At 43.9% G+C, this 17781-nt stretch overlaps 1 protein-coding gene across 2 annotated transcripts in view; it reads right to left on the reverse strand.

Moving 5' to 3' along the window:
• The window catches only part of PALD1 (phosphatase domain containing paladin 1), a 975161-nt gene that overhangs the window by 91613 nt on the left and 865767 nt on the right, over window positions 1-17781 (reverse strand). For both annotated transcript variants that reach the window (XM_078643067.1, XM_078643068.1), the window contains exon 19: window positions 125-280. In XM_078643067.1, the coding sequence (XP_078499193.1) occupies window positions 125-280 (156 nt within the window). The remainder of the gene's footprint in view (window positions 1-124; window positions 281-17781) is intronic.

Raw genomic sequence — 17781 nt, forward strand, 5'->3', positions numbered from 1 at the left:
ACATATACATTAGTGGGGGTCTGATCTATATTCAACTATGCTTGCTAAACCTGTCAAATTTATAGACTTGAGAGGTTCAACACATCTTGAAAATACAATTAAAGAATGATTTGGCATATCTCACCTCACACATCCAGACACTAAATGGCCTTTGCCAAGAGTTCTTCTTCTCCAGATGCAGGTAGGCATTAAAAAGGATGAGGTAGACGTAGCGCTCCAAGTACTGAAGGCTCCTCAGCTGCTGCAAATATACTTCTTTCACCCCCTTGGCGGTTTTTATCTAGCATGATAAAAAAAAAATCAAATCATTACCTGAAGATATATAATTTAATTCACCGCCACCCCTTTTGTTTTGTTTTTATGGGAACCATAGTTTCCATGCAACTTGAACAAACCACTGCTCTAGGGAGCAGTTTATCATTTATTATATTATACATAACATCATCTGCCTGTTTTTGGTAACATCTAAACACACAACCTTAGTACAGGCCGAAAATAATGAAAACAAGGAAAAACAACATGAACCTGACATTCTATGAGAAATATTAATGTATGGTAAGCTCTGATTTCAGAAGATTACAGCATCAACGAAAGACATTAAACAAAAGCACTCGCTGAGCTAGTACTGGAACACAGGAAACTGATATTGGAGGAAGGACGGCATGTAAGTGAAGCTCCTTGTCCCATGTCATTACAACTAACTAATGAATGCTGCTCAGAATGGAAAGGACATTCAGTGGAAGTGGGGAGACATAATTTACAATGAACGCGATACAACGCATTCCATTACAACGCGGTTGTTACAAAAACTGTGTTGTTACATTGCAAACCATTACACCGCAAGTCGTTACAACGACCTGCTGTAGGGGGCAGAAGGTGTTGGATTTAAAATCCAACACCTTCCCTACTGTTGCACAGACTGGAGTTGGAATAGTAAATTATACTATTCCAACATCCAGCGCCCCCTACAGCAAGTCGTTGTAACAACTTGCATTGTAATGGTACGCGATGTAACAATGCGGTCGTTTTAACGACCGCGTTGTAATGGCATGCGATGTATCGCATGCGTTGTAACATCACATATTCAGTGGAAGTGCCTTTGAGTATTACAATAGAGATATTTCCAAATGTTCTGTACAGTACACTAAAGAAGCACAAATTCTCCTCAACAATATAATGAAGTACTTGTTTCTGGCTTTCCATCTTCTGATCAAGAACAGAGAAGCCATCCTTCCCTTCAGGATTATGGACAAAGAACCGATCCCTCAAGGATAAAGAAACAATAGGACCAGCTTTTTTCTAGTAGACTCTGCTTTAAGGACAGGTAACCATGAGAAAAGATCAGTGAAAACTCTCAATATTGTATGTACTCAATGCTCTATTCAATATTAATGAAAAAGGGAATACAATGCAGTTCATATGCAAAATTATGGCTAAAGTGGAGTGATGATTGCCAATTTCTTTTATATATTTGACTTCTGATTCCAATATGGGTCCTTCAGCCAGTCTCAGGAAAGCTTCTGCGGTGTTTGCCTTTTGATTGATGTTGATACATTTTACTTTAATGCCTAGATAGACTTTCTAAAAAGAAGCTTGTGCACAAGACTGTTAATTGAAATGTTCCAACTCCATCTTAGTCTAGATTAAGGTAATCTGAAGGATGATCTTTCAATCTTATTGCGATTCTGACTAGACCAGCTAAAACCATTTTCGTCTTCTAAACAAGCACAAGGATAATTATGAATTATGAATTCTGGAGTATCTTAGAAGTTACTTAATTGGTTCAGGATATACGAACATTCATTACTAGAAAATTAAGTTTCATTTTGAGGAGACTGGCTAATCACACTTTACTTGCACATCTGTATTCTAACAGACTGTGGAGTTAGAATTAAGATCAGTTGCTACTCAAAAAAGTAGAGTTAGAATTTGATTGCTCCATGGTGTCCTCTGTCTCAAGCTCTTTTGCATACAAGCAGTAACAATCTTTCCATGCATAAGACCTAATCATCTGGTACTTCTGGCCTCAATGGAAACATACAGTCAAATTACTAATTAAAGTAAAAGGTGCCATTTTGACGTTCCACGCAACACATTCCTGGTGACGGAAGTGGCTCAAAATGGCTCGTAAATGCACTCCTTGGACTATTTTTTCTCTGAATATCACTGACCATGGCTTAGGAATTGGTATGGAAATGCCACTCAGGAGCACAGGCAACAAACTTTATTTTACATCAACTTTATTTCACATAACTTCAGTTAGCCATGTGCAGCAGAGCTCAGTCAACCACATGCTAACAGTGCATTGCACTCACTTAGAACACTTCTCATATTTTTATCTTATTTCATAAAGTTTTATATAGCGCGAACATGACCCAAGAGGGCATCAGAACGCTTTACATTTAGGATCATTGCGTTACATTTTACATCAGATACAAGAGCATAGTAAGGTACAGTGCACATAAACAATGTTTCAATAATTCGTAGGAGGGAGGGGAGGAAGGAGTAATAGCGGGGAGACGAGGACGAACTATGCCCAATGTCCGGCTGGGTAGGTGACGGTCAAGGGGGAAACCAGGGCCGATCTCCTCATTAGCTGTCAAGCAGCTCCACCGGTCATCCGCCATGTTGCTCAGGTCTCAGAGTTCAGGAAAAAACAGTTTTTAGTTTATTTGATTTGCAACGGTTATATAGCGCTATCTAGACCCGGAGGTATCAGAGCGCTTAACCAGGGGAACGTTGCATTAGAAGGTACATCAAAATGAGTATAAAGCGCTGGCTAGACCCCTAGGTATCAGAGCGTTATAACAGAGGAACATTGCGTTAGAAAATACATCAATTGCAATAACGTAATAATGTACAGTAAACAAACAATGAGGTTGAGAGAATTCATAGGAAAGGAGGGGAGGAAGAAGCCATAGCAGGGAGACGAGGAAGAACTGTGGTCAATGTCCGGCTGGGTAGGTGACGGTCGAGTAAGAAACCAGGGCCAATCTCCTCATTAGTTGTCTAGCACCTCCATCGGGCATCAGCCATGGTGCTCAAGTCTCAACATTCGGGAAAAACAGTTTAGAATAGATGTATAGGCTACGAGGATAGAAGTAAAAGAATAGAAACAAGCCAGAGAGGTAGCTGAAGACACAGCGGGGAGACAAGGTGAACTATGCCCAATGTCCGGCTGGGTAGGTGATGGTCAAGGGGGTGAAGCCGGGGCCAATCTCCTCTGCAGCTATCTAAGAGCTCCACCGGGCATCAGCCATGTTGCTCAGGTCTAAGCGGTCGGGAAAAACAAGAATAATCAATTTAGAGTAGGTATATTAGCTACAGTTGCATAGTCAAACATAGAATACCAAGTCCCCAATAGAGGATAGAGGAGAGGCCACCCTGCTGGGACTCCACGCTCAGGGAAACATCTCCGCTGGATGACGTTGCTGCTGAAATCCACGTGTAGGCGGAGATGGCGACGCTTGCTGTAGTCCAGCTCGGTATCTGAGAAGGAACTGGGGTCTGTCATAGTTGCTGACAGAGAAACAAAGGCAGCGGAGGCCACCATTTTAAAGTCAGGCATGTCAGGACCTGGCCTATGTAAATCCCTGTGTAGGCGTAGATGAGGTGGATAGGTCTCCACCACGATGAAGCCCTGCTTGTGAGACTGTCTCACAACACTAATCACTTATTCACCATCACAAAGCACCATTCAACCACTTGCAACACTACACAGTAACATCAGCAAAATAGATAACCCACTCATACCACTTATTTACACCATTGACTCCCCATCATCCAATTAACACTAAACACATACAAGATACAATAGCACCTTACTCATAACCCTTTCACTGACAACACACATTCTGTTACACTCAACACCATTCATCCTTTCAGAACACCACTATGCTCCTGACACCACTTACTGCACCAGCCACTCCAGCCATTCACCTGTCTTTAGACAGTTGCATTTGCACTTTCTTTCAGCACCAACTACTTACACTATCACCCAAACACTGGATGAAATGACCCCACAACCACCTCTCATCTCAACCAGTAATTTTACCACATGCACATTACTCTGGCATTCATATTCCTTGACATTGCACAAAACCTCATTCACTTACACACCTCTCCAGTATCAACTCCCCTCTGTCACTTTACTGCTTAGTCGCTACACCACTCCTCAGAAGAACCACTCACCTTCATCTACAGGCATCATTCATTCTCAGCTAGTCAGAAACACCACTCATTCACTTCACCCACCAGCAACACTAGCCACAATCAAATGCTCAAATGCTTTGCTCACAACAGTAATAAGCTACATCCACTTACGCAATGTCAAACGTGCTCATGCCATTCAGTTACATCTCACCCACAGCTCTGGGTAACCCTAGTTGCCTCACACAGCATTACCAAGCCACTCTTTTCTTTTCTTTGACATCACAAGCTTCAGTCACTCACAACTTAGCAACTTACAACGCTCATTCACTACTTCACATCAATTGCAGCCCACATCACTCACTAATAGTCCTTCACAACACAAATCATAACTCATCACCCTAGCCCAAGAATGTTATTGAGTCAGTTGCAATATCCCCGGCAACATTCCTGGAGCCATTCACAGTACTCAAAACCCTCTACACCCACACTACATGCACTACTGAATTTGACTCATAACATAACACAGTTGCACTAGTTACCTGCAGTCACTCACAGCACCCACTCAACACATCACTGACCATCAGACATTTGCTTGCCTCCACCCACATATATTATATAATCGTTCACAGCCTGTTAGAACCTAAGCTGTTATTCACACACATCCAGGACCACTTCAGGTATCAGACCTCCTTAGAACTACATACTAAAGGCACTCAAATTGCCCCAGAGCCACACAAAGCACTATTTTCTTAATTTGCATATTCCATGGCAGCTCACAGCATTTGATCAAACCATGAACAATTAGCTACTTCTACAGCTCTCAAGCACAAGACCAACTCACTCCTCTTCTAAACTGTAGACCCCCTTGACCACTCACAAACCAACTTAGAGGCTTACTTAAAGACACTCAACCACAATATCTTCAGAAGTCATATGCATGAATAATTACGCACTCAACACCACTCCTGCACTAATGTTGCTAACCTCTAAACTTACAGTTTAGGTGTTAGCATTGTTACACTTCCATCAACAAAATTACTTGATTGGATTGACAAAGATCAAAATTAAATATTAGAGGTGAGACAGGATTTAAAGGAGTGCAATAATATTAGTAGTTCTCTGCTTTGTGTATTAACTTAACACACCGATAGTATTAAGTTGATCACAGAACACTCTTAAAGTAGTAATTGTGAAATTGCCCATGAGTAACTTAAACATATCCTGACGTCCTCATAGGTAAGGCTGGGTACATTTTCTGTAATATCCTGAATTGAATTCCATGCACAGTTGTCTTTTCCAGTTTCTTCTTCTGTTTCCTGTGCACACAACTTTGTGAACAGCAAAATGTATCCCATGGTGATCCATGAATTTCTGAGGTAATACCTGCCCATACCTCCGATCACAGTCTGTGACTGACGAGCAAGGACAGTGCTAGGGTGAATGACTTCCACAACTCACCACCTCCCACAACAGGTTCCCCGCAGGAGCTGGAACAAGATCACCACGAACCAGCTCACCACATCACGGAACCAGAACCCTCCCACCAGATCTACGGACCCCAACCAAGCAGCCAACAACCTCACACAGTGGATCACCAACTGCGCTGATGACCTCGCACCCCTGAAAAACCATCCCAGCAAGCCCGGAAGCAAGAGAGCCTCCTGGTTCAACGACGACCTCAAGAACTCCAAGAAAAACTGCTGCACCCTCGAGAAAGCCTGGCGAAAAACCCCGACAACAGACAACATGACCGCCCTCAAGAACGCCACCCGCAAACACCACCAGCTGATACATACCACCAAGAAGTCAGCATACAAGGATCGACTAGACAACAATGCACACAACAGCAAGGAACTCTTCAGCATCGTCAAGGAGCTCTCCAACCCCAGCGCCGGAAACAACGACATCACCCCCTCACAAGACCTCTGCGACTCACTCGCCTCGTACTTCCACCGCAAGATCGCAGAAATACACAACAGCTTCGGCAAACAGTCCACGCACCCAACCACAGAACCAACGCCCCCCACCACCACCCTCCGCGTCTGGACCCCGGTCAGCACCGAAGACACCATCCACACGATGAACACCATCCACTCCGGATCACCAACAGACCCATGCCCCCACCACATCTTCAACAAGGCCGACTCCGCCATCGCACCCCAACTCTGGGACATCATCAACTGCTCCTTCAACACCGCCACCTTCCCGGAGAGCTGGAAGCATGCCGAACTCAGCACCCTCCTGAAGAAACCATCAGCAAACCCCACCGACCCCAAGAACTACCGCCCCATCTCGCTCCTCCCGTTTCCCGCCAAAGTCATCGAGAAGACCGTCAACAGACAGCTTGCCACCTTCCTCGAGACGAACGGATCCCTCGACCACTCACAGTCCGGCTTCCGAGCCAACCACAGCACCGAGACCGCCCTCATCGCTGCCACGGACGACATTCGAACCCTGCTCGACAATGGGGAAACAGCGGCCCTCATCCAGCTGGACCTCTCCGCAGCATTCGATACTGTCTGCCACCGCACCCTAGTACAACGCCTCAGCAACGTGGGTATCCAAGAGAAGGCACTGGAGTGGATCATCTCGTTCCTCGCCGGAAGAACCCAGAGAGTCCGCCTCCCCCCGTTCAGATCCGAGGCCACCGAAGTCATCTGCGGCGTACCGCAAGGATCATCACTCAGCCCCACCCTCTTCAACGTCTACATGAGCCCCCTCGCAGCCATCGCACGCCAACACAACCTCAACATCATCTCCTACGCCGACGACACCCAGCTGATCCTCTCCCTCACCAACGACCCTGCCACCGCCAGAACCAACCTACACGAAGGGATGAAAGAAGTAGCCGAGCGGATGAAGAACAGCCGCCTGAAACTGAACTCAGACAAGACGGAAGTCCTCATCCTTGGATCATCAACCTCCGCCTGGGACGACTCCTGGTGGCCCCCGGCCCTAGGCAGCGCACCCAAACCTACGGACCATGCACGCAACCTGGGCTTCATCCTGGACTCCTCCCTCTCGATGACCAGACAAGTCAACGCAGTCTCATCATCGTGTTTCAACATCCTACGAATGCTCCGGAAGATCTTCCGATGGATCCCCACCGAAACCAGGAAGACTGTCACCCAAGCACTCGTCACCAGCCGACTGGACTACGGAAACACCCTCTACACCGGAACCACAGCCAAGCTGCAGAAAAGACTCCAACGCATCCAGAACGCCTCCACACGACTCATCCTAGACATCCCCCGACACAGCCACATCTCCGGACACCTGAGAGACCTGCACTGGCTCCCCGTCAGCAAGAGAATCACGTTCTGTCTCCTCACCCACGCACACAAGGCCCTCCACGACCTGGGACCCAAGTACCTGAACAACCGACTGACCTTCTACACTCCCACCCGCCAAATGCGATCGACCAACCAAGCCCTCGCCACGGTTCCACGCATTCGAAGAGCCACCATGGGAGGAAGATCCTTCTCCTACCTGGCAGCCAAGACTTGGAACTCCCTTCCCATCCACCTCCGCCGCACCCAAGACCACCTCTCCTTCAGGAAACAACTCAAGACCTGGCTGTTCGAGCAGTAGCGGACCCCTCTCCCCCAAGCGCCTTGAGACCCTCTGGGTGAGTAGCGCGCTATACAAATCAGAAGAGTCTAACCACAGCGCGTTATTACGTTATTCTGAATCGCTGCTTTCAGGCAATCAGAATAGCTCTCTTTGGTTAGGCCTTTCTGATTAGATGCTAGGTACCCATTTGGATTACCAATGGGCAGCTCATATCTCCATTGAATAGTTTGTGAATGGTTTTCTTCTGTTCAGACTACGAATCCACTTTTTTTTAAACATTTTGTTATTTGGAGACAGTTTTTGAAGCTGTTGTTTGTGGTTTTGTTCTTAGAATGAACTGTTCTGCAGGCAAACTTATCGAAAAAAGCGGAATTCTTAGCTTCCACAGTATGTCAAACATGGTTTAAAAATTACTACTCAAGATCATCTTAGAGTAATATATCCCCATCTTGAAATCATCATGGAGTAATACAGCCAGATCCAATTTTGGGGTAATACATCCCACCATAAGGTTAGTATACGGCCCTATTCTAAATTTATCCTTGGATCATCCGTGAGTAATGCAGCCACATATTGACGTCATCACAAGATCGTTCTGTAATAATACAGCTCCAACCTGAAATACTCTTAGGGTCATCCTAGAGTAATCCAATGTAATCCTGAGATCATCCTGCATTAGTAAATGATCATCGCATCTTTTCCACTGAGGTAATCAGGAACCCCTCCTGGAGTAATGCAGCCTAATCCTGAAATCATCCCAGAATCACTCTGCAGTAGTAAATCATCACATGTTTCCCACTGAAGTTATCAGTGACCCATCCTGGAGCAGTTTCTGTGATGACTCTAGAGTCATCTCATTTAAATATTTCGCCCTACAGGTATACTTCAGGATGGTTAGGGATTACTTCCCCCAGATAGTTATAGGAGTAGCCGAGCTGAATTAATCAGATGACTTCCGAATGAGCCAAGGATGATCTTCCTTTTTGACTTGGGCTGACCAAGCTTACAGTAATCTTTTGGCATCCTTTCAATGACTGTAAGCTTGCAAATGTACAATTAGTCAGAGGGTGGGGTCGTACCATCAACAATAAAATACAACAGATTAGTCTGCCCCCTCGGATACAGAAACAGGCTCAATTAGAGTCAAAACATCGGATAGTCAGTAGTAAGCTCATCAGAACCAGCTCACAAACAAATTTTCATGATCAGAAGAGTATTCAAAATTTTATTTCATTTTTTAAATAAATATATATATATATATATATATATATATATATATATATATATATATATATATATATATATATTATAATACAAAACATAAATATGAAGTCAACATCTTTTTAAAAAATAACAGTACGTGATAGCAACAGCGTAAATAAAGTTTCAATCATTCAACCAATTTCCCACACATCCCTTCAGTCACACAGTTCAACTCGACCAAGCACATGCAATCATCAGACATTCAAAACATATCACACTTCAGTTGCCAGAGTAGACAGGGTCTCCAGTCCAAAATAGTCTCACAACAACAGTCGGAGACTAGATGAGCAGATAGCAGGACAAGCTTGTAGTGCCAACGCGCGTTTCGGTGCTAGGCCGGATCGTAGGCCACACCTTCATCAGGGAACACAGTAAAAGGGAGAGGGAAAGAATGACAGCAACAAGGACCTCCCAATAGCAGGCCGGGTCATAGATTCTTTATAAAACACCCAGAACACGGGCAGTGGGTGGTATAAGGCACAGTATCCAAAATGGGACATTTTTAAGTTTATTTTTAGCTGGGACACTTGTTGTTAACTATTGAAGTAGCTTGTCCTCTTCTGTTCCTCAAGGATGCCCGTGCCTTTGGGCTAACACCACAAAATATAATTGTGGCTATACCAGTGAGTATTACGCTTAGCCCCTGGGGACTGTCAGTTCTGTTAAGTGTTTCATGCATACGCCCAGTTAGTAGTTCAGTTCTGACTATGTGAATCCAATATTAGAACTAGTGATGAGGAAAGAGACTGTCACGCGTAATTTCTGATTTCACACATTTGTGCTAATGTTGTAACTTTAATTTCCCTCAAAGGATATCTGGAGAGTACAGGAAATGTTTGGTAGCAGTGAACCTGGATTTTTTCCGCAGACACATACTTTACACTAGCAATAGTGTTCACTGCATTACCCTTGAAACTGTATGGACACTACGCATGCCTAGTATCTCGTTTGCATATGAAGGTAAGATTCAACCACAATTTTAACAAACATAACTGCTCATTAAAAATATTTGTAAATCCTTTAACTCTTTTAAGAACTACGCTTATTACATATTCAAAATTAAGCATTTCCACATACCCCAAATCCTGTCTAATTCTAGCAAGAGCAACGGCTGCATTGCAACCATATATATTAATAGGAGTATTTGAGCATTTAATATTAAAGATCACTCCCTTTCCGTGACACTGACCTGAAATCATTCATGTGTGTCTGTTCACGTATACTCCAGTCGGTGTATCAGCCCATCCTTGCAGATGAGCACCCTTGTTATTACACAGATCAACCCTCCCCCAAGGATCCATTTGTCAATTTTTGTGCAATCGTGTGCAATGTTAAAAGATAGATTTAACGTTTTGAATCTGGCTGTTACTCTCAAAGCCATCTTGGGGCTCTGCCCCTTCAAATCGGATTCTTGGGGCAGTGCTTAGAGAATGTGTGATGGCTCAGGGGCATTACTCACCAAAACCTTCAAGCCACCGCTGAGCAATACTGAAAGCAAGGTCGTTCAGGTGGCGCACATAGAGGGCCCAGGCAACATTTCAGAGGACCACGTGGTGGATAAAGCAACTAGATCAGTGGCACATTTGGAGACAAACTACTCTTTCTTGAGACTAAAGGAATACATTTTTCCTGGTGCAGTGGGAACAGAATAGAAGCAAATCAGCTGAGACACGACCAAATACCCATGTCATGCTTGGCAAATAAAAATAACTTACTGTTTTTCAAAACAGAAATGTGTTATTTTACCATCTTTTGTGTAGGGCACATCTTCCATTTGTACAGTACCGCACTGCTGTGTGTGCATTGCAAATTCATGTAATGCGTAGAGGTGGGCGAGCCAACAAATTAACAGGGAAAGCCGAGCTAGAGCCAATCAAAGGGTCTGGCTTAGCTCAAGTGCACACTCTATTTCTTGAAATATCATGTAAAATATTATGAAGCATCTTAAAAATTAAAAAAAAGTGTATGTATTCAACACGTGAAGCATTGAGAGGTATTTATTAAGGGTGATTAGCTTCGAAATATTCTAACCCAGGTCACACCCCACAATGATATTAGTGAACTAAAAGGCAAGTCACTTGTCATGGGTATCCTAAACGTGGCCTAGATTCTTATTACAGATGGAGCAACATTATATTCTATTAAATCAACGTCAAGAGGTACAAAGCGCACTCTTGGAACTCACATACTTGTGGGCGCTATCATATGTGATAATGAAGAAAAAGGAGGCTCAGTGAAATAAAACATTTTCCTAGGGTCATACATTTTGCGAACTTGGCAGCCAGGATTTATCACAGGTTTTCTTGATTCACATTGTGCAATTCAGACACAAACTGGGTATATTTGTCTGTTTTACATCAAAATACAATGCCTTTCTAAAGTTATTGGTGCACGAGGTTAGACTGTATTGGGTGGCAGAAGCAACATGATGGCGCAACGTAAGGGGTCAACGAAGACCTTCAGATGAGTGACAGTCAGAGCTAGACATCTCGCTTGAGCTTGAGCTTTCAGGAGCTCGTCCACCTCGAGCAATATAAAATGTACACACAGGGGCATCTCCTCCATGGGGGCGGAGGAGTGGCTCCCAGCCTGATGCGAGCGCAGCAGGCAAATACAAATAAATAAAATGGCATATCAATGCCATTTTATTTATTTGACAACACAACGGCTTGAGCTGTGAACAAAGCGAGTGTGGGGGAGGAGCTGAATCCTGCAAATGCAGCATGACAGCACTGGCCTACGGTGCGCTTGTAGGATTGGCCGGCCGTCTTCCACCGGCAGGCCCGATATGCGCACTGTAGACACAGCATTCCAAAGGCTGTGAAACAGTCTGGGGGTTGCTGGCACAAGCCCCCAGCCTTAAAATGAGCGCTTGGCGAGCCTGCTCTCACCAATCATGGAGCTGCTTTCACAGCATGAGTGCAGCTCCAGGAATGGTTGGAGTTGCGTTCCACAAGCACGAAGGAAGTCCTTCCTTTTTCTCCTCATGAACATCCAAGCAAAGTGCCACACCAGTCGTGCTCCCAAATTTATGATGAGACATACGTCTTTGCATCCTACCATTTTTTTATTTAACCCCTTCCACACTCATGAGGAGCTGGGCTCGTCATGAAGTAGCCTCCTCGCACGCTCATGACGAGCCCAGCTCGTCATGAATAATGGGATTTACAAATTCTCAGCACAGGAGGGGAATATGCTGAGCATCCATGGGGTTAAGCTAGCCACCACTGCATACACAATACTATTGCACATGTTTGGGAAGCTCTTACTGCAATATAAACGATATCTGATTTCTCTGCTCCTTGGAGTTCGTACTGAGCGACATAAGTACCCACAATAAACTCAAATAAAACAAAATACCCTTTATTCCCTGGTCCACAGTATTTAAGAATCGAAGAACCATCCAAACAGCAAAAATGCATAACGTTAAAAGTAGGAATCTTCATTCTTTATTACCAGAAATATAAAAATACTTAGGATTATATGAAGAAGTAAACAGTTATAATGAAGTAAACAGTTGTAATGAAGCAACACAGTTAACGTGCAATACAGGCTTTCGCCAACAAGTAGCTAGTGTACTACTGATAGCTATCCTATGTGCAGTCCATCATACTAAATTTAAATGTTTTGCCTGGTTGGATTAATATAAGTATATCGAAATTGACTGTATTCAAGACAAAAATGTATGTATTTTTAGAACTCATAAGTCATGTTTGGAGAAAAACTTGTAATTTTCTAAAAATATAATAAAAGCTGATATTATTACTTTGGTGTCAGGGGTATTAGAGACACAGCTATTAGGTATCACTTAAGTCGATGCATTCAAAATCGACTGCACCCTTTTTTGCATTATGGCTGGCAACCCTGCCTGATGTATAACGATGATGACAACATGCATATGGTGGCCAGTAAAGTCATTTTGTCTGACATGGATACCCACAAATAATGTTAGCAGCGCTGGATGAGTACCATTGAACATAAGTAGTTCCTATTACTAAAAAGGTTGGAGTCCTCAGTTGTAAATAATACTTTAAAAAGGTGCCTTTACTGTGGATTCTCTGCAGCACTGCAGGCCTCAGAACCCCATCCTGTCCGTGAGATAGGACGGAGAGCTTTGAACACCACCCCCACCCCACCCCCATGTCTGCTAGGGCACAGGGCTGGATTTACTTGTCCATCCTCAAACACCCACCCTTCCACCGAACACGAGCAAACACTGTTAGGCTGCCCACTCTGCAGAGTTACAGCTCCATTTCTTGTAAGGAGTCAAGAGCACCCACAACCTGTGCCAAGAACAGGTTTACATTCATGGCATCACACTGTGTCGTTACCAAGGGATCATTTATCCAAGCTGACAATTTACTGGGGAGGTGCCTAAAGTAAGACGTGATTAAACATTTCTTTGCCACAGAGGAGTAATGGAACATCTTCTCGCATGGACTGAGGAATACAAATGTGCCGCAATAACGAAGATGTGTTAGCTCAGAAGACTAGACTGAGCTGCAGGATGTGCTCAACAGCACGTGCTAAACCGTGCAGTTTTGAACACGAGGTCAGGAAAACCACATAGGGCCATATGTATGAACACATTTGCCCATAGACACAGAATGGGTAAAACCCTTTGATACATCTGGCCCTATAATCACTATACCTGCTTAAGCCACCAGGGACTAGATTGAGCATAGATGCCAACATTTTACAACAGCCAGGTGGGAGATTTTGAAATAAAACTCGGGAGGATGGCTCTTCCCTATTGACTTATACTGTAGTTTCCCACCTGAATAGGACCTCTTGGCATGTATCATGGCGGCCCATGAAGCAGCGGCGACACACAGATTCATCTCCTTACGCAATGCATCGCTGTTGTTAGGATGTGGAATGGTAAAAGCTGGTTCAACTTGATTAGATGGGCACTCCACATGAGAATAAGGGTCTGCGTCCATCTGTGCATTGTGTCCGCGAAGAGTGCTGCGCCCTACTGCATGCTCTGACCCTACCACACAACACTAGCTACAAGTGGGTCTTAAAGCTGCCTGCACTCGCAACAATGTCTGCAGAAAATGAATCAAGGCACTCACCGAAGACCTTACCAGTTGTCCCTCTTACGTTTGGCCCTGCTTTCAATGCACATGTAATGCCATGGCATGGAAACTCTGGCAGGCCTGGCTCGCATACTATCTCGTGGCAGCAGTGAACTACTGCCCGATCTTTAACTTTGCAGATGAGAAGGAACAAATTATTTCTAATATTGTAGAATACTGGTACTGACGATGACCACAGCTCAGTGGTCGTGGCAGCTTTTGGACCACGACACAATGCAGATCATGGACGATTTGCAATATGCCACCCATAAAGGGGTGGAAGGATGTGAATGATGTCTACCATATGCAAATAAGGGTACAGGCCAGTAGATGCGTACTAGCAAACCACAAAGACAAGTTGAGGGCTCAAGCAGTCTGAGGTGCAGGTCTGTTCTAGTTATGTGGTCTTACTGTAAGTGAGATGGGATGCCTCTAAAAGCCTCAATAGAGCAGGGAAGTTCTGGTGAACTTTCACAAGCAATAGAAAACTAAAATCGCATGAAGAGTATTAATTAACAAAGGCCTCTAACAACCATTAGTGGACACACAGGATAAACCGAATTGTTACACAAAACTAACAAAGGCTGTCTGGAATGTGAACTAAACCCTAGGTCTACAACACAGATGCATCACGAGGGGAAAAGCTGGCTGCAAAATTCAGTTTAGGCAAACTTCTGATACATAACAGCATTCCTGAAAGGTTTTTTACTGTTACAAAATATACATTCCATAAGTGTGTTCTTCGGTGGCATACCAGAGGGTGGGATGTGACATGGAGGTAATAGCTATTATAGCAATTCTTTGAAGCAAGTCGACTGCTGTGGTCACGGAAATTAACTGAGAGCCACTAGGGTGAGGGAGTTTGTCTGGAACGCTATTTCTTCAAATACTTTATGAGGAATTTTACTTTTTTGACACTCCTACCTCACTGACAAGACCACACCACAAATATCATCAAAGTGGGCTTTGTTAGGACTTGGATCAGATGCTTCCCTGATGTAGTAGTTGAAACTGCATCTGCTCATTTCCCTATGCCTTCAGTGTACTGGCAGTGATGTTGCAGGGGAACTGCATCAAACTAGTTGTTGTTTCCATACTATTATTACATTCAATTGTCACCCCTTCTCCTTTGATGGCGTACATAATTACACTGCACGACTCTATTAACCCCTTAAGTGCTCATGACGAGCTGAGCTTGTCATGAGCCACCGCGCTCCGGTGCTCATGACGAGCTGAGCTCGTCATGACCGCGCCCGTTAAATGGAACGCTCGCACACTGGGCTGATTCCCCTGCTGTGCTGAGCGTTCCATTGGAACGGGCGTGGTCATGACGAGCTGAGCTCGTCATGACCGCGCCCGTTAGATGGAACGCTTGCACACTGGGCTGATTCCCCTGCTGTGCTGAGCGTTCCATTGGAACGGGCGTGGTCATGACGAGCTCAGCTCGTCATGAGCACCGGAGCGCCATGACTCATGACAAGCTCAGCTCGTCAAGAGCACCGGGGCGCCTTGTGTGCCCTCCCTCCCCCCAGCACAGCGGGGGGGAAACAGCACCGCACAGAAGGGGTTAATACTCACTCTTCCCCGCTGCTACACCTCTTTTTCTGAACTGCTGGAACACCGCCTATCCTCCAAACTAAGATACAGGTTTTAAAGGCTGGGACTGGGCTTTGCCAACTCTAGATCTTATTCAGGGATATTCTAGCTCCCTTTGCTTCAGTAACTAACCAACCAATGTGCTACCATCTGACAGCATGCTGGCATTTACACCGTAATCTTTTTTTTTTAAAACAGTGATATTTCACCTTTGGTCATATCAATTTTTGTTAGTTGACTTGAAGCGCTGTAAGGGAGAAAACAAATATATTTCTAGCTTGCAAAGCCAAATATTAAGATTAACAAGTTTATTTAAGAACATTAATCAGTCAAATATGTAAACAAAATAAAAATAAGTTCACAAGATACAGCAATATGACTTGCAGATTGAAATGTCTCAATAAGTTGAGCCATAACAATGAGATATAGGATGGTAACAGCCACAAAGAGACTAAAACAAATTGTCTCAAACAGAAACTGCTTCTTTTTAATGTAAACATAGATTGGGGGCAGATTTGCAAAAAGAGATTTCTATTCATGGAGCACAGAATGTGTCAGTATGAAGTCGAACTTTGAGAAAACAAGAGAGTGTTCAGCATAAAGCCTTACACTTATGGGAAAGCCCAGCGAGAAAGACCTCTTCTCTCTCAGAGTTGGGGAAAGCATTCAACTTCGAACATCCCACCATCCTGGTACGAGATAAACAGAGGGCCTCCTTTGACCATTATTTCTCCCAGTTCACTGACAAGTTTCTCCCCACAGACTTTACTATCAGACGTCTAATAAAACAATATTCCTTTCTCTAGCTAACGAAGGCTAAATTAAACCAATAGTCAACATATACTTAGGTAACACAATTATACATACGCACATAAATATTGAGAATAAATGATAACTATAATCGTTACATTTCATTAATTGGATTAAGCGCATTACATACATCAATAGTTAAGTTGCACACTATGTAGAAATGTTGTATATGAATGCATGTGTGTATTTGTGACGTGTAAAAAGTGGAGCCTAAAGTACACTGCTGCACCTTCAAAGACCTGTGCATGGAACATGGCGCCCACTGAATCAGTAACAGGTTTGGTAGGTAACAAGGGGAGTAAGCTTACACGCAAATTCACACCATCAACAAATCAACACTCAAAAAATCCAATTGTGGATCAAGCGTTATGGTCTGGTTTCACATCAAAGTCTTAGTTTTGACCTGGCCCGGTAACACTCTGCTTGCTTGGAAATATAGTATGTGAACATTAGTGCCTACAGTAATTCAAATCAGCCGTAGACTATCTGGATGTATACAGATATAAAGGAGACATATTATGTTATCAATGCACTGCATGAATTGGCCTTGTGTGTCTATGAGTGATAGCCAGGTGCAGTAACCCATTTCGACAGGAGTTGTCAATGTTATGTCCAGGCTCTAATAGCATGTAGAGGCTTCATCAACTCCGCTCAGCTAGAATGAGAGTGATAAGGAGGAGTACCTGAGGCAAGATTTACTTTCACAGTAGTACAAGAAGACCAAATTTGAGAAGTATGCACTGCCATGGTGTAAAAGAGGGCAAAGTATAGGACCACAGTAAATTTGGCTCTATTAAACCTGGTTGGTGCTGCCCCCAATTAAAAATGTGGAACAAGATTGTAAGAATGTTCTGTGTGATTTATTTCTGTTAAAATCATGATATAAATGGCCAGACTGGATAACCAGAAACCCAAAGGAATCAAAAGGCACTTCCAGGAACTTGAAAGGAACCCCAAATAAACTTCAGGATGTTACATTTATTTTCCTTAATTTGAGTGCTGAGGATGAGCATAAATACCTTTGGAACATCAACCATCTGTGTTTCTACAGGCACTGCCATGTTGGACAACAGTGAATACTCTATGGCATAATCCTATACTTTGATCAACCAGTGGCATTCACAAATATTATATTTAAATACTATTACCTCCTGTTCTCTGGTGGGTCAAAATAGTTCCCAGCGTTACAGTCTATACCCCATGGGCTCTTAACTTCTGTTCTATTGTGAGCCATGCGTCTGTGGCATTTGCTTCTCACCTGTGGCAGAGGCAGCTACTTTCACACACCTACTAAGGATCCAAGACA

The sequence above is a fragment of the Lissotriton helveticus genome, chromosome 5_1 (assembly GCF_964261635.1).
Source record: "Lissotriton helveticus chromosome 5_1, aLisHel1.1, whole genome shotgun sequence".
NCBI lineage: Eukaryota > Metazoa > Chordata > Amphibia > Caudata > Salamandridae > Lissotriton > Lissotriton helveticus.